The 18,704-nt window shown below is 43.5% G+C and overlaps 1 protein-coding gene across 3 annotated transcripts; it reads right to left on the bottom strand.

Moving 5' to 3' along the window:
- Positions 1 to 9,283: 9,283 nt before the first annotated feature.
- fosl2 (FOS like 2, AP-1 transcription factor subunit) lies at positions 9,284 to 18,279 on the bottom strand. Of its 3 annotated transcripts, none has more exons than XM_084143872.1 (5): positions 18,045 to 18,279; positions 17,515 to 17,634; positions 13,117 to 13,371; positions 12,736 to 12,843; positions 9,284 to 11,527 (listed from the first exon to the last, which is right to left on the bottom strand). In XM_084143872.1, the coding sequence occupies exons 3-5, from the start codon at positions 13,354 to 13,356 to the stop codon at positions 10,991 to 10,993; spliced, it is 885 nt and encodes a 294-aa protein (XP_083999998.1). In that variant the 5' UTR covers positions 13,357 to 13,371; positions 17,515 to 17,634; positions 18,045 to 18,279; the 3' UTR covers positions 9,284 to 10,990. The 3 variants fall into 3 exon arrangements, with proteins under 3 accessions (XP_083999998.1, XP_083999997.1, XP_083999996.1); XM_084143871.1 differs by having other exon boundaries at positions 17,945 to 18,257; XM_084143870.1 differs by having other exon boundaries at positions 17,515 to 18,258.
- Positions 18,280 to 18,704: the final 425 nt, after the last annotated feature.

The raw sequence follows: 18,704 nt of genomic DNA, 5'->3' as shown, positions 1-18,704 counted from the left end.
CTTTTCCTAAATAGTTGAATTTTACATTGTGTTAAAAAAAATATCGGAAAACTGAGCAAACAGAAAAGTATTTCGAGCCTGATTACCTTTCTTTCCCACACCTGTTCTTAACTTAAGGGGCCAAGACAAATGCGCTGCTGGGCGTTGGTACCCAGGCGCTAATGTGTCTCTCTCCTCACTGAATGAATGCTGTCAATGGATGAATGGGCGATAGACTTTACAATTACATTTGAATGAACTGAATGATGGGGATGATGAGGGGGGTGAAGAGGTTGATTGAATTTAGAACAATAGTATAATGATGATGATGATTGTGAACACCAAGAAAGCAGCTACTGCTGCAAAGGCAACAGCGTGTCATCCTCCTCCTCAGCGTCGTGCACTGTGCTCTAAATATCTAAACTGGCTAGTTTGCCCGTATGTAAAGAGAAGACAGGGCTGCACGTTGATCCTGCTGCTGCTCTGATTGGATAGTTAACCGGTCTCATATTTCACCTGAGGTCTCATATTTCACCCAAAGCTGTCTTCGTTCACTCGCTTATAGCTTCATATTTCACCCGATCACTTCTCATCACGTGTTTCGGTCTGATCATTTAGATTGCTGCTGCCTCCTGTTAGCCTGCTACTATGGTAAATCAATAGGCGAGGACGTTTGCTAGCAAGCTATCAATGTGCATAATATCTAACAAGCAAAGCAGGGAAAGAAGAAACGCTGATGCGCATTCTGACCGAGTGACAGCACACTTGTTTGTGACAGTTTTGAGAACAGGACACAGTCACACACACACCTCTGCGCGCTGGTCCTAATCTGCAGCTTTTTTCGTCTATAAACCTGTAGGGAGATTGGTATTTCGCCAACATCTACAGTACCAGTCAAAAGTTTGAACACACCTACTCATTCAATGGGTTTTCTTTATTTTTACTGTTTTCTACATTTTTGGTTCCAACCGCCATGTCTTTGTGAGAAGCAGAGTAGATGAACGGATGATCTCCGCATGTGTGGTTCCCACCGTGAAGCATGGAGGAGGAGATGTGATGGTGTGGGGGTGCTTTGCTGGTGACACTGTTGGTGATTTATTTAGAAATCAAGGCACACTTAACCAGCATGGCTACCACAGCATTCTGCAGCGATTTGAGCTTAGTGGGACTATCATTTGTTTTTCAACAGGACAATGACCCCACACACCTCCAGGCTGTGTAAGGGCTATTTGACCAAGAAGGAGAGTGATGGAGTGCTGCATCAGATGACCTGGCCAACAAGTGCTCAGCATATGTGGGAACTCCTTCAAGACTGTCGGAAAAGCATTCCAGGTGAAGCTGGTTGAGAGAATGCCAAGAGTGTGCAAAGCTGTCATCAAGGCAAATGGTGGCTACTTTGAAGAATCTCAAATATAAAATATATTTTGATTTGTTTAACACTTTTTTGGTTACTACATGATTCCATATGTGTTATTTCATACTTTTGATGTCTTCACTATTATTGTACAATGTAGAAAATAGTAACAATAAAGAAAAATCCTTGAATGAGTAGGATTGTCCAAACTTTTGACTGGTACTGTACTTAGGCATAATAAAACATACTTTTTTTCCGATCAAGAGTATCAACTGTCAATTTACAGATACGATTACATTTAAATTTTAGTCATTTAGCAGACGCTCTTATCCAGAGCGACTTACAGTTAGTGAGTGCATACATTTTTTCATACTGGCCCCCCGTGGGAAACGAACCCACAACCCTGGCTTTGCAAGCGCCATGCTCTACCAACTGAGCTACACGGGGCCACGAATATAGCCACCCCCTAATAACAACACAGTAGATTAATCTGATACGTAGGCTAAAGGAGACGCCAGACAGCACGTTTTCTAGTAGGTACTTGAAGGCTGAGAAGCCCAGCAGTTCTAGTGTTAAAGTTGATTTGCCCCTATCACTTCCATTGATTGTTAGCTAGCGGTGGCTAAAGTTAGCTGAAGTTTGTAATGGCTGTTTAAAGAAAACCGAACCATAGATTACACTTTCTCCTGGCTCATAGACTACTTTCAAAGTGAGGCACCATCAAGTTGTGAACTCCTGAACTTCCCCTTTAAAGCATCATATTGCACATCCTGATTGCATTCTGGTTTAAATGATGTCATTATTTTCTCTCACTTAGGCTGTTGAGATGTAACCTCACAGAAAGATGCTGTAAAGAGCTGGCCTATTCTCAGCTCAAACTCCTCACACCTGAGGGAGCTGGACCTAAGGGACAACGACCTGCAGGATTCAGGAGTGAAGCTGCTCTCTGCTGAACTCTGGAGTCCACTCTGTAACCACTGAGGTAAGGTATTTTGTGGTTAATGAGACATTAGAATGGATATTATAGTACATTGACGTTATTGTTCTAATCGATGCCTGAAACCTTTCCATTTGGCTGTGTGAATACATATTGAACATGGGGGGAGTGAGCCAGCTTTAGAATGTCATTCTGTAGAGTCGCAGAGGAAGGCTGTGCTTCACTGGCCTCAGCTCTGAGGTCAAACTCCTCACATCTGAGAGAGCTGGATGTGAGCTACAATAACCCGGGAGACTCTGGAGGGAAGCTGGTCTCTACTAAACTAGAGAAACTAAGGTAAAAATTTTTTTATAATACTAAACATTTGTTTTTACACTTTCCACACTGGTTATGTATGTTTTCTATATTAGCATGGACCTTGGTATACAGTGCAGGATGAAACCTTCACCTATGAAATGTAAGTAATGACGGCTGTGGGAATAGGTCTATAAAATAAATAAGACAATCAAATATAGTGTACAAACAGAGGATCTATATGTCGTTACATTTAGGATTGAATTATATTGAACCAGTGTCTTCACAAACTACAGTCGTGGTCAAAAGTTTTGAGAATGACACAAATACTAATTTTCACAAAGTCTGCTGTCTCAGTTTTGATGATGGCAATTTGCATATACTCCAGAATGTCATGAAGAGTGATCAGATGAATTGCAATTAATTGCAAAGTCCCTCTTTGCCATGAAAATGAACTTAATCCCCCAAAAACATTTCCACTGCATTTCAGCCCTGCCACAAAAGGACCAGCTGCCATCATGTCAGTGATTATCCTCTGTGTGTAGCTCAATTGGTAGACCATGGCGCTTGTAACACTAGGGTAGTGGGTTCGATCCCCGGGACCACCCATACGTAAAAATGTATGCACAAATGACTAAGTCGCTTTGGATAAAAGCGTCTGCTAAATGGCATATTATTATTATATTATTATCTCGTTAACACAGGTGAGAGTGTTGACGAGGACAAGGCTGGAGATCACTCTGTCGTGCTGATTGAGTTAGAATAACAGACTGGAAGCATTAAAAGGAGGGTGGTGCTTGAAATCATTGTTCTTCCTCTGTTAACCATGGTTACCTGCAAGGAAACACGTGTCGTCATCATTGCTTTGCACAAAAAGGGCTTCACAGGCAAGGATATTGCTGCTAGTAAGATTGCACCTAAATCAACCTTTTATCGGATCATCATGAACTTCAAGGAGAGAGGTTCAATTGTTGTGAAGAAGGCGTCAGGGCGCCCAAGAAAGTCCAGCAAGCGCCAGGACCGTCTCCTAAAGTTGATTCAGCTGCGGGATCTGGGCACCACCAGTGCAGAGCTTTCTCAGGAATGGCAGCAGGCAGGTGCGAGTGCATCTGCACGCACAGTGAGGCGAATACTTTTGGAGGATGGCCTGGTGTCAAGAAGGGCAGCAAAGAAGCCACTTCTCTCCAGGAAGAACATCAGGGACAGACCGATATTCTGCAAAAGGTACAGGGATTGGACTGCTGAGGACTGGGGTAAAGTCACTTTCTCTGATGAATCCCCTTTCCGATTGTTTGGGGCATCCGGAAAACACCTTTTCCGGAGAAGACAAGGTGAGCACTACCATCAGTCCTGTGTCATGCCAACAGTAAAGCATCCTGAGACCATTCATGTGTGGGGTTGCTTCTCAGCCAAGGGAGTGGGCTCACTCACAATTTTGCCTAAGAACACAGCCATGAATAAAGAATGGTACCAACACATCCTCCGAGAGAAACTTCTCCCAACCATCCAAGAACAGTTTTGTGATGACCAATGCCTTTTCCAGCATGATGGAGCACCTTGCCATAAGGCAAAAGTGATAACTAAGTGGCTCGGGGAACAAAACATCAACATTGTGGGTCCATGGCCAGGAAACTCCCCAGACATTAATCCCATTGAGAACTTGTGGTCGATCCTCAAGAGGCCGGTGGACAAACGAAAACCCACAAATTCTGACAAACTCCAAGCATTGATTATGCAAGAATGGGCTGCCATCAGTCAGGATGTGGGCCAGAAGTTAATTGACAGCATGCCAGGGCGGATTGCAGAGGTCTTGAAAAAGAAGGGTCAACACTGCAAATATTGACTCTTTGCATAAACTTAATGTAATTGTCAATTAAAGCCTTTGACACTTATGGAACGCTTGTAATTATACTTCAGTATACCATAGTAACATCTGACAAAAATATATCATAACACTGAAGCATTGAACTTTGCGAAGACCAATACTTGTGTCATTCTCAAAACTTTTGACCACGACTATATTGCCTGTGCACACACTTTTAAGGGGAGGCTACCTGGTAATAGTAAAGGGTTTTTACAGTACCCCAAACCATTGTTTGATTTGACCAAATATTAAGTTCTGCTTTTCTGATGTATCAAATACTTATGTCATGCAATAAAATGCAAATGAATTACTTAAAAATCATATAATGTGATTTTCTGGATTTTTGTTTTAGATTCCGTCTCTCACAGTTGAAGTGTACCTATGATAAAAATGACAGACCTCTACATGCTTTGTAAGTAGGAAAACCTGCAAAATCGGCAGTGTATCAAATACTTGTTCTCCCCACTGTATAATGCTTATAACTATCATAGTGATTCTGACTAAATACCAGACATTTTGAGTCAAAAACTCAAATATTTCCTACATAGACATAAATTATTATAAGCATTTTAATATGATATTATAAAGGTGTTTACATGCTTATAACAAGTAATTAAGTACTACAGTGAGGGAAAAAAGTATTTGATCCCCTGCTGATGTTGTACGTTTGCCCACTGACAAAGACATGATCAGTCTATAATTTTAATGGTAGGTTTATTTGAACAGTGAGAGACAGAATAACAACAAAAAAATCCAGAAAAACGCATGTCAAAAATGTTATAAATTGATTTGCATTTTAATGAGGGAAATAAGTATTTGACCCCTCTGCAAAACATGACTTAGTACTTGGTGGCAAAACCCTTGTTGGCAATCACAGAGGTCAGACGTTTCTTGTAGTTGGCCACCAGGTTTGCACACATCTCAGGAGGGATTTTGTCCCACTCCTCTTTGCAGATCTTCTCCAAGTCATTAAGGTTTCGAGGCTGACGTTTGGCAACTCGAACCTTCAGCTCCCTCCACAGATTTTCTATGGGATTAAGGTCTGGAGACTGGCTAGGCCATTCCAGAACCTTAATGTGCTTCTTCTTGAGCCACTCCTTTGTTGCCTTGGCTGTGTGTTTTGGGTCATTGTCATGCTGGAATACCCATCCACGACCCATTTTCAATGCCCTGGCTGAGGGAAGGAGGTTCTCACCCAAGATTTGACGGTGCATGGCCCCGTCCGTCGTCCCTTTGATGCGGTGAAGTTGTCCTGTCCCCTTAGCAGAAAAATACCCCCAAAGCATAATGTTTCCATCTCCATGTTTGACGGTGATGGTGTTCTTGGGGTCATAGGCAGCATTACTCCTCCTCCAAACACGGCGAGTTGAGTTGATGCCAAAGAGCTCGATTTTGGTCTCATCTGACCACAACACTTTCACCCAGTTCTCCTCTGAATCATTCAGATGTTCATTGGCAAACTTCAGACGGCCCTGTATACAGTGGGGAGAACAAGTATTTGATACACTGCCGATTTTGCAGGATTTCCTACTTACAAAGCATGTAGAGGTCTGTAATTTGTATCATAGGTACACTTCAACTGTGAAAGACGGAATCTAAAACAAAAATCCAGAAAATCACATTGTATGATTTTTAAGTAATTAATTTGCATTTTATTGCATGACATAATTATTTGATACATCAGAAAAGCAGAACTTAATATTTGGTACAGAAACCTTTGTTTGCAATTACAGAGATCATACGTTTCCTGTAGGTCTTGACCAGGTTTGCACACACTGCAGCAGGGATTTTGGCCCACTCCTCCATACAGATCTTCTCCAGATCCTTCAGGTTTCGGGACTGTCGCTGGGCAATAAGGACTTTCAGCTCCCTCCAAAGATTTTCTATTGGGTTCAGGTCTGGAGACTGGCTAGGCCACTCCAGGACCTTGAGATGCTTCTTACGGAGCCACTCCTTAGTTGCCCTGGCTGTGTGTTTCGGGTCGTTGTCATGCTGGAAGACCCAGCCACGACCCATCTTCAATGCTCTTACTGAGGGAAAGAGGTTGTTGGCCAAGATCTCGCGATACATGGCCCCATCCATCCTCCCCTCAATACGGTGCAGTCGTCCTGTCCCCTTTGCAGAAAAGCATCCCCAAAGAATGATGTTTCCACCTCCATGCTTCACGGTTGGGATGGTGTTCTTGGGGTTGTACTCATCCTTCTTCTTCCTCCAAACATGGCGAGTGGAGTTTAGACCAAAAAGCTCTATTTTTGTCTCATCAGACCACATGACCTTCTCCCATTCCTCCTCTGGATCATCCAGATGGTCATTGGCAAACTTCAGACGGGCCTGGACATGCGCTGGCTTGAGCAGGGGGACCTTGCGTGCGCTGCAGGATTTTAATCCATGACAGCGTAGTGTGTTACTAATGGTTTTCTTTGAGACTGTGGTCCCAGCTCTCTTCAGGTCATTGACCAGGTCCTGCCGTGTAGTTCTGGGCTGATCCCTCACCTTCCTCATGATCATTGATGCCCCACGAGGTGAGATCTTGCATGGAGCCCCAGACCGAGGGTGATTGACCGTCATCTTGAACTTCTTCCATTTTCTAATAATTGCGCCAACAGTTGTTGCCTTCTCACCAAGCTGCTTGCCTATTGTCCTGTAGCCCATCCCAGCCTTGTGCAGGTCTACAATTCTATCCCTGATGTCCTTACACAGCTCTCTGGTCTTGGCCATTGTGGAGAGGTTGAAGTCTGTTTGATTGAGTGTGTGGACAGGTGTCTTTTATACAGGTCACGAGTTCAAACAGGTGCAGTTAATACAGGTAATGAGTGGAGAACAGGAGGGCTTCTTAAAGAAAAACGAACAGGTCTGTGAGAGCCGGAATTCTTACTGGTTGGTAGGTGATCAAATACTTATGTCATGCAATAAAATGCAAATTAATTACTTAAAAATCATACAATGTGATTTTCTGGATTTTTGTTTTAGATTCCGTCTCTCACAGTTGAAATGTACCTATGATAAAAAATGACAGACCTTTACATGCTTTGTAAGTAGGAAAACCTGCAAAATCGGCAGTGTATCAAATACTTGTTCTCCCCACTGTATGTGCTTTCTTGAGCAGGGGGACCTTGCGGGCGCTGCAGGATTTCAGTCCTTCACGGCGTAGTGTGTTACCAATTGTTTTCTTGGTGACTATGGTCCCAGCTGCCTTGAGATCATTGACAAGATCCTCCCGTGTAGTTCTGGGCTGATTCCTCACCGTTCTCATGATCATTGCAACTCCACAAGGTGAGATCTTGCATGGAGCCCCAGGCCGATGGAGATTGACAGTTCTTTTGTGTTTCTTCCATTTGCGAATAATCGCACCAACTGTTGTCACCTTCTCACCAAGCTGCTTGGCAATGGTCTTGTAGCCCATTCCAGCCTTGTGTAGGTCTACAATCTTGTCCCTGACATCCTTGGAGAGCTCTTTGGTCTTGGCCATGGTGGAGAGCTTGGAATCTGATTGATTGATTGCTTCTGTGGACAGGGATCAAATACTTTTTTCCCTCACTGTATACCTGGAGACTTGAATTAAGTGTTACTGATTTTTCTATTCATTTTCTTTTCACTATCAGATGCCTTTGAGCTCATACGGGACCAAAACACAGCCATATTGTGATCAGTCTGAGAGATTTAAGCACAGGAGCCTGCTGAGGGGATGACGGCTCATAATGGCTGTAACAGAGCAAATGGAATGACATCAAACACATGGAAACCATGTGTTTGATGTATTCCATACCATTCCCACACTCCTGTGATTTTGAGGTCTGGCCACAGGTGCTGTGTAGACAAGGGCTGACTGGGTACTGTTACTGGGAGGCAAACTGGAGTGGGATATGGGCTCTTTTAGGGGTGACATATAAAGGAATTAGCAGGAGAGGAGACAATTTTGACTGTTTGCTTGGACACAATGATAAGTCATGGAATCTGCAGTGCTCTATTTCTACATTTTAGTCATTTAGCAGACGCTCTTATCCAGAGCGACTTACAGGAGCAATTAGGATTAAGTGCCTTGCTCAAGGGCACATCGACAGATTTTTCACCTAGTCAGCTCAGGGATTAGAACCAGCGACCTTTCGGTTACTGGCACAACGCTCTTAACCACTAAGCTACCCCAATGACATTCTTTATGGCACATCTATACGCAGACTACCATACATACACTCCGACTCTGTTGCAGGTGGGGGCATCTGGACAGGCTGGACTCGGTCCTTCTACAGCGTCTCCACTGACACACTTGTACACATTCTGCTCCACATTCACTGAGCCTCTCTACCAAGGGTTGATAAAGTCATTGACTCTTTGCCATGATTGAATTATATTCAAAAAATCTCAAACATACCCCGTGCTGTTGGATGTACAGATGTTCTCTCTCCTCTGTCTCACTTTAACCACTAGAAATCAGTATAAACTGTGAAATGGATACACATTTTTGAAATGTGAAGGATAATGACACCTAATACTTGTAAATGTTTAACTGGCCATTCAGGCATATGGTGAAAAAGTGCAGTTATTTTATGGTTGTCACTGTAGGTAGGTTCTGACAAACTGACCACAATGACCTACCAAAAAGTCTGCATGTATAATAAAGATATTTCCCACGCTGTCAATTATTGCATTTTTTAAGGCGGTGTTATATCCTGCTGTTGCATGATATATAACGTAACAGGTGGTTTAGTCTACCTACCCCACTAAGTAGTTTAGGGGTACGCCACCTTTAAAATAAAATGTGCCTAATATTCAGAGCGACAAATGTAAGGACACCATTATTGCTCATGGACACCGTTTGTGAACACAAAGATGAACAGGCCAACACAACTTTCAAGAATTCTTTGTTGAAAATGCTTTTTTATTATTATTATTGATCTAAATTACGAAATGAACAAACACTGCTATACATATTGCTGTTTTTGTTTGTTTTCAATCATTTTAAACAGTTAAAGCATTTGAGAAAATAAGAAATAGATGTCAAAAACAGAAGACGTACAGTAGATGACACGTGTAGTAGAAGATCTAAAGTCAATGGCTTTCCTACGTGTTTCTAAGGGGGTTCAAAATACTCGAACAGACAAAGCACACACTCCCACAATGGTTTTTGGTATCTTTTTTCGGTCTGCAATTTGCCGCAATGCATGATGGGTGTTGTTGTTCAAATGCTATCATGTGATACCGTAACTAACCAGTGAAGTTTACCTCAAGACCACCCACACAAAGATAAATAAGCGATGTGTTCTCCTTCAAGACCAGTCAGTCCACAACAACAACAACAGCAATGATTTTTGCACAGTCTTATTTGCTGCACCCAGCACAGCACAACAAATGTTTCAGTACGTCTTCTGTCCCATGATCACAGCAAGGCCATGACTCCACTGACCCTGTAAGGAATGTTTGAAGTAAACAATAGTTCTGAAATATTGCAATTCTATCAACCCCCAAAAAAGGATGACTTTCAATGAAGCTCTAGACTGTCTGCTTGAACCTTCACTTCCATTAGTATTGGGGGTATAAGGAGTTGGTCATAATAACCTCATTGGTCAAACTGTCTTGGTGAATGACAATTTCAGAAGTAGAAGGGTCCACGGTTTGAATTTCTCATCAGATATCACTCCAGCATTTGAGACCCTATGCTTCCCTGCTGCTCCTTAATGGGTATCAACCACCACACACAAGAGAAATCCCTGACATCAATGTAAATCGCACAAACATGTAATAAACGCATAATAAAGTTCAGGTACATTACTGAGAAAAGCACACAATACGATGGCCATCGATACTTTGACCAATATTCGGAGTAGAGTGTTGAGGATCTAGGCAATGAATAAAAATAGGCTTTTTTCGTTTGAGACACTGAGGCTTTGAGGCTCACCCAGTGAACCATTTTGCTGTTCTACAGGCAGATCAGGAGACAACAACATCAGAACGCAAGGTCACACAGCACAGGTCATAAATACAAGTAGAGATGGAAATAAAGTCAGATGTTTATTAGTGTATCAGCGCATCCACACACTCTCTGTAGTCCCCCAAACAGGTCCTAGTTTCTGGGAGAGGGAGGAGAAAAATTTCAGAAAAAGATGAGTGCTTTTAAAATCTCTCCATTGTCTCTATATCCCTCCCATTGTCTCTCATTTAGTCCTTTATTGGTAGATTGATCATAGCAGAGTGCAACTTTTGCCCAATGGCTTTACTCAATGTTGATCCAAAAATATGTCTTGCTTTCCACAGTTTTCTGCTCTTATGACTGCCTCTGCTGTCATTTCTAACCTCCATGTCATATGTCCGTTGTTCAACAAGCAAATTGTGCTGGAGTTGAAATGGAGAAGGGATGACACTGGCTGGTACAGATGCACACACTTTGGGTATAACAAAATCACACTGAAGCATACAAGAAAAACAAGCGGCTTAGCCCTTGAGGGTTCCTGGTGTCAAGGAAACAGTTAGCGGTTTGCTTGGTCCAGGCTTGAGTGTGTTCTTTGTCTTCCAATTCGGTAGGGGGCGCTGCTCGCCCTCCCCCACAACCTCACCTAACTGCCCCTGCTCAGAGGGCCAGGAGGGTAGGTGAGTTGAGGGAGTCTGAAGACTGATCCCCGCTGCTGCTGCTGCGCCTGTGGGCTTTGGAGCAGGACTCAGAGGACGGCGAGGGGCTCTCGGGCTCCAGCATGCTGGGGTAGGTGAAGATGAGGCTGGGGGCGCTGGGTGTGGAGGCCGGGGTGGAGGCGGCCACCACTGGGGTGTTGAGGCTGTCGCTATCGCAGTAAATCCCACCACCTCCACCAAGACAGATGGGCTTGATGACGGAGCGCTGGGACTTGCCGTCCATGTCGTCCTCTTGCGGTTCTTGCTTCACCACCACAGGGTTGATGAGGCCTCGGGGACCCAGATTGTTGCGCATGGTCAGGGGGAGAGGGGCGCACTGCTGCTGGTGGTGGTGGCCCCCCTGGTGGCGATCGTCAGGGGGCAGTTTGCACACAGGGTTGTGGGCCACCAGCATAAACTCCAACTTGTCCTTCTCCTTCTGCAGTGTCTCGATCTCTTTCTGTAGATCAGCCTTCTCTTCCTCTAGCTCCTCAGTCTCCTGGAAACCACAAACAAACATAACAGACGATAAGGACAAGCTTCAAATCTTCAGTATCTGGAGGGTTAATATTCAGCTCAATTACAATTTCGGTGTTTGGAGTAGACAGCAAATGTGTTAATATTCTTGTTAAAGCCCCAATCACTGTTTTAGGTACACGTTGGTGAGTTTCTGCACCACCTAATGCTACCACAAGAGTGTGCTGTTTGCCAAAAAGAACACACTGCACATTATATATTAAGTTTGCTCAGGAAAATAGTTGAGATACAGTGGAAGGGCAGTCAATAAACTTTTTGGCTATGTTGCACCTGAATGACCTGAACTCAAACCTACACTTTACTTGACATTCAGTTTTGACCATTATCCTAATTTTAAAAATGATTGCTAGTACAACTTTGTCCAAACAAAAAACACATTCATGGTTTGAGTTTTTCGTTGTATGTGATGCAACACGCAAACAGAGCTTGATTTCTCCTCTAGCGTAATGTGTCACGGCCCCAGGAGACAAAGACCCTAAGAAGCCTGTAGTCACCAGACGGGGCAGGCAGACAAACAGGTATAAGTCACAGGCCTGTCTGAGAACTTTGTCTCTGACGCAAAGGTATGAGGAAGTAGGAAACAAAAGAGCAAAGCGCGGACAGACCCCAGAAATAGGAGAAATAGTGCAAAAAGTAAAGAAAGAGACTGAGGGGATAAGTTAAGTTGCCCTTCATGATTGAAATATGACACTTCCTTATTTGGTCATTCAACAATGCGTGGCGTGTGGTGGAGAGAGGGAAGGGCATTTTTGCTGGAAGCAGTTTGGGGGAGTGGAGGGTGTAGTCATCAAGTCGAGATCAGATGGGACCATTCTAGCCAATGAGAGGGCAGATACCCGTGTGAACAACAGGCACAACTCGTTTTTGTCAAAGTTGCGGAAATGCCACATGCGTCCACTTAAATTTTACATTTTAGTCATTTAGCAGACGCTCTTATCCAGAGCGACTTACAGTTAGTGAGTGCATACATTATTTATTTTTTCATACTGGCCCACCGTGGGAATCGAACCCACAACCCTGGCGTTGCAAGCGCCATGCTCTACCAACTGAGCTACACGGGGCCCGTAACAACAGTGCATTCATTCGTAACAACCTAACCATTACGAAACTTTGCCTCTTCTTCTCTGTTAGGGTGAGTGTGTGTGAGTGTGTGTGTGCTGTGTAACTCACCCCTTGGAGCGTCTCAGTGAGTTCTCGTCTGCGGTTGCGGCACTTGGCGGCAGCCAACTTGTTCCTCTCGCGTCTCACCCTCCTCTTCTCCTCTTCTTCAGGGGTAAGCTAAGGAAAAAAAATAACACACCTTGTGAGTTGTCGTTCACACATAAGCTGAACAAGGTAAACAAGAAGAGAAGGTTTTAGACATATAAGCCATCATCTCCAATATGGCCAAATTCCTCACAACTTGGGACTTTGATATTAAAACTCACTCTACTGTCTCACAATGTTAGAAGACATTCACCAATAGTGCTTGCCGGCACATGGTGCTCTCCACACAGCCAGACAAAAGTAACTTTTAAACACACGCTTCATCTGTACACTTGTGATCCTCACCTGCTCATCTCTCCTGCGGCGTCCGCGGGTGTCCCCGATGGAGCGGATGACGCCCGGGCGGGCCAGGGTGGTGTGTCCCTGGAGCCCGGGGCCGTTGGAGAGGTGGTGGCCGTAGGGGTGGGAGCGCGAGTACGGGTTGGACATAGAGGTGATCACCGTGGGCTGCACCATCCACTGCAGGTCCTGGCTGGTCGTGATGGCGTTTATCGTGGGGATGAAGGCACTGCTAGAGCCAGGCATGTCGACCCGGTATTTCTAGATACAGGAAAGGTAGCCAAGAGAGAGGGAGGGAAAACAAGAGGGCAGAGAAATGGTGAGTGGATATTTTCAAGATGACAATGAATGTTTTCAAGATGACAAAGAACACAAGTTTTGTGTGTCTTCAACTCTGGGGACAAACCCATTGTGAATGGAGTAACATCAAAATCTCAATTTCCATGTATTTATTTGTTGCTTAAATGGAATGTTGTTTATTTATTTAACTGGTTACAACTGGGGGGAAAAATTCACTTGACATGTCTTTGACCCTGCTACCTCAATTTCCATTTCTGCCACAGAGTACTGTAGCATAACCCGCCGTGTACAAACCGGCCACCCACCCTTCATCATACTCACACATCCTCTTCATTACAGCCTAGTAGTGAATCACTGACTCCACACACAAACACTGTCTAGATTCACCCGTTTAACCCCCGAAGTGGCACAGTCAGTGACACATTCAGTGAATCACGGCGGAAAAGCCGTAGTGGTGCTGCCTCCATCATTATACTACAGCTAGGAGAGGAGCTTGCATCAAGCTGCAAGTCATCTGGAAAGCAACATGGTATGGAATTGTACACCTCTCTGAAGAAAAGAAAACATCCACGGGGGAAGGTGTGATGACTTGTTTATTCCAGTCAGTATAAGGTGATTATGATGGTTTGCAGTGGCACTGATATAGGTCTCTCTCTTTAAATATACAAGTGTAGCCTATCTATTTTTTCTAATAAAATAGATTACATAAGACCTTAAGTTTACATTATCTGAGGACTATCATGCTCATCAATGATCAATTAACTACCAAACTGTTGTGTGTGACATCACAGAAGTGAAAGCTTATATGGCTTAAGCCCTCATGAGGCATCTTTGGGGTGATAGGACAATATCTGATGGCACAATGATATTGACCTAAAAGCAAGGCTAGGATGCCAGTGAGTATGTCTCAACAAGTCCACACCTGACACTTGAGTGACTAGAGGGAAAAGGTGAGTGATGCATGTCATCAGCCAACCCGATTTACTTGTTCATTAAACATAGAACATGAAGAGACTAGTTATGCTTCTGGTTTACGCAGTCACGTGGTTGGCTATCATCCAGGGGTCAATTAATCCATTATTACCTTGCGATGAGTCATGTTGGTAAAGTAAAGCACGTGCGTAAAACGGTCAGTTCCAGTAAGGCGGGAAGAGGCATTATATTTAGGCTAGAGAGGAAAGCTAGGTCCCGGCCAGTTACATTCCAGAAGTGAGGCAATAGAGAAAATTCCATTGCGGTCATAAATCCTAGGGGCTAATAACTAACGAGAAGGTAAAGTCATAAATGGGGTAATGGTTGGATATGGTAATATGGGTGTCTGGTTGCCACACAGAATTGACAGACATTTCTGGTAAGAACGGGGGGATATGAACATAGGTCAAGGAAGGCTGTTGTGCAAATTAGATTTTAGAGACAATAGGTGAATCGACTACGAGTAGACTACAAATGCCTGCCATTTGCTAGAAGCACCATTGTTAGGCCATATTGTGAAACACTATCCACAATTCTAGGTGCAGGGTCCAAATACAACATGTTAGGCGTTTCCCGGCCCAGTGAGTTGTCTCTTATAGGCTATCAAGTCAGAATTCTAGAGTCTGTGTGCCGGTAAACAGCTTCCCACTCGTTACCCCCTTTCCCGGATTCTGGTCTTACTCTTACGCGATGGGATTTGGCCATTGCTGCAGGAGAAAAGAACAGCCCTCTTAAACAAATAGAATAGTTGTCCTCCGCCCCCGAGAAACTAAAGGATGACGTAAACATCCAGGAACTTTCGCCTCCAAAATACTGTAAACATGTCCAGGGAAGAGAGAGCACCAGTGGCACTGTGTCAAACCGGGAGCAAATATGGAAATGCTTATGATAATCTCGAAGTTGATGTAACCCATACGGTCATCGATGTAACCAAGTCAATTCAAAATACGGATTTAGGCAGACAAACCATTGAAAGAACAAAGTCAAATGCGTGGGAGTTGTGGTCTGGAATGGACGAGAAATATGATTTAACCCTACGACCAGTCCAGCTGTTATGCTTCTGTGCGCCCACGGGTGCAACACAACAATTGCCATTTAGCAGACACAGGTCCTTTCACCAAGGTGGTAATTTTGTCAAAATCCGACTGATAAAATCGCGCGTAAAATTGCCGCGCAACGTAACGCTTCCAGTCAACTCATTATTAGACCTACAAAAACGAAACACTTCTTTTAGCCCTCAGTTTTCCGACATTTGTCTGAGACGAGATCTAAACAGTCGCAATGTCCATTATATGAAATAAGATTAGAACACCGGTCTATGAAAGAACAACCTGTGAAATGTAGCGCACAGAGATCCTCCTTCATTTGCCGAAGTAGGCCTACTGCGGGTTCTGAATTTGATAATGCGACTAAAAACACAACAAAGACATGTCTCTCTGTCACTTTCATAAAACATATTGATACTTTTCAACCTTAAAAGCTAATCTTTGTCGGGAATAGCATTGAAAGTGGACATGGGGTGTGAAATGCTGATATGGTTGTTCCTCAATGATAGCCACTGGGCGTCACATCTCAGAATGTCATTCGAAAGAGAGGACGGGAGAGCAGGTAGAAAAGAAAATCCGTAGGCCTAATCACTATAGGAGATCTGGGGGAAATTCCAGCCTCGAAGTCTCCAAATGATCCAACATCTCCGAGGGCGCATTGGGAGACGCTTCGTGAGCGTTTTAACCTGCCGTTCCCAAGTCACGACTAAATCTGCCAGTGCGTGATACATGGGGCCCATCTGCAACACACACACAACCTCGAAGCTATGGGTGGATGTCAACCCTGCGACTGGTTGTCCTATATTGTGCAATGTGCAGCGTACCACCACTGAATGACGCTATAGGCCTAGTTGCAGAACTTCTATCCAATGTGGAGTCCTAGTCAATATTCTTTTTTTGCGCTGTTCGCTTTACAGTGGTGATCAGTGATGAACCAAGAAGGCACTGAGAAGGATTGGTAGAATCAGTGCATATTTGTTGTTCCCCATGACCAAGTTATGCGCATGAATAAAGCCGTTATCCCATGTGCAAGGGAAAAGGTAACCCTTTGGTTTACACATTCCAACTTCTGTTTAAATCCATATCTTGGAGGAGAAATGTTGAGAGCGATCAGCATTGCAAAATATGCTGTATCAACCTATTCGCAGTTTGGTGTGTGTTATAACTCATGATAACGTGCCTCCTGTGTTCATATAAGTTTATACTCAATCAACAGGTCTTATAATGTGTGTAAGCCTAAATTATTTGTGGACTACACAGTATGAACACTTTCTAAAGTGTAATCTTCCGTATACAAAATATGTATTTTCTAATAAAAACGTCCCCTCAACTTCAAGTGTCCAGTTCTATAGTGCAACACGTGGGTGTTAAAAGTATATGCTACAGCGACTGTGCAATACCTTATTGCATATGGAAATTCAGATGACGGATAAACACCTGTGTCAATAAGTACATTTTCTGCAGTCGTTCATAACACAGGTTTCATGACATTAAAAATAAATCCGGCATTGAGTCGGTTTGTTCCTTTTTTACGCACTTCGCTCGCGCATCGGTGTCTTGGCCAGAACCATATATATAATCTATTACATTTCACCTCATTGCAGAGCAGGTGGGGAGATATTGGGATAATATCACAATAAAACGCCCACAGATTCGGCGCAGGTGGGGAAATATTGGGATAAAATCACAATATAACGCGCGCAGATTCGGATAATATCACAGGCTATACCGCGGGCGCTCTTTCTCCGAATGTGAAGAAAAAGTCTCAACAGCACTAGGCTATAGTTTGGAGTAATATATTTAAATATATATATAATATTCTTAATGGTCCTTGAATAAAAAATTGACATAATGTATTAGAAAGATAATATGCACCTCGGTTGCATTGCACACCACATAAGATTTTATTACGCACAGCACTATAGCCTCTTCGAGTTACCCATCTAAAAGTGTGTCAGTGGTTTCAGTGATTCATAGACAACTGCACAGTGACGAAATGTCGATACAAACTAAAATTACAGTTGTGAATGCCAATATTTTAATTTGAGAAAATAGAATTTATATTATGTTGACTGTATTGCGTTACCTGGTAGCTTGAGGTAGAGATCGGACTGCCGATCGTGCTGCTGCCGCTTGTGAATGACTCTGGCTGGGCCGGCGAAGTGCTGCTGCCGCAGGACGAGGTGTCGTAGTTCACGGAGTAGTCCTGGTACATGATCCAGGAAAGAGGAATATTTCAGTAGATGATATGAGTTCCTAGCTCTCAAAAAATCCTTTGACAGATATCACTGACAGTGGAATCCCTTTTTGTGTGCTGAAAGTGGACCAGATTGGAAAGTGACCAACTTGAAAGCAATAGTCGTTAAAACACTTGGAAATCCAGAAAAAAAGTGTTCTCAAATAGGTTATTGGTACAATAAGTCCAGGCTCTTCGAAATGAAATATTTGTAGGCAATTAACAAGAAGTAAAACTGAATTTGTTTATTATTTTTTTGTCCACTTCAAATAATGATCACCTGCTTGAGGATAACTTCGGCTATTGTTTTTCCTCTTGTCACTGCTGTAGCCTATTCAGGTGTGCTACAAGAGCCAACTTCAAGAACAAAAGTCACCTACTTTCGCAGTCAATCCAGAGTTGACGGTGAATAGACTTGTGTTGCGAGTGAGTCACATACAGAGGCTTTAAATTTGCTTTCCACCCCAGCCTACTCTACAGAATCCCTTCCCCGCGACACACTTTAGGCCTACTTCAGCTATCCACTGTTCCTCTGGAACAGTTTTATCTTTCTTTTTCTATTCCTTCCCCACACTAGGATGACTCACTTCAATGGCACTACGAAGAACTGCAACCGCTTATCAACGCAAACAGGCTCATTCACGTCACTGTCTCTGGGCGTAGACACTTCACTTGGGGAGGGGTTATCATATTTACGATTGTAAAAATCCGCACACAGTATCGTAAATCAGCTTTATTGTTATAAATAATATTGTTAGAGTCGATTTACTATGCTTGTGATAAGCCTACATGTTTACGCACGTGTGTTTTATAATCGGGTGGAAGTGATACAGTATCTCTATATTCACCGTTTGTCTGATTTGGTACTGTCCATTGACGTATGTTTCCTAAAATGGGCAGTTGCGAGAGGACACGCGTGTGGGTTTCCTTGGTAAAGGCACGTCAGAGACGGGAGGATTCCCTTCTCTCCCTCACGGCACTTTCTCCTCGAGCTCGGAAGGATAGGGTCTCTGAGCCACATAGAGTAGGTATATGCAGTT

The sequence above is a fragment of the Coregonus lavaretus genome (assembly GCF_964263955.1).
Source record: "Coregonus lavaretus genome assembly, chromosome: 27".
Classification (NCBI taxonomy): domain Eukaryota; kingdom Metazoa; phylum Chordata; class Actinopteri; order Salmoniformes; family Salmonidae; genus Coregonus; species Coregonus lavaretus.
Note: the sequence above shows the minus strand (reverse complement) of the source record. Positions and strands in the feature narration are given on the sequence as shown.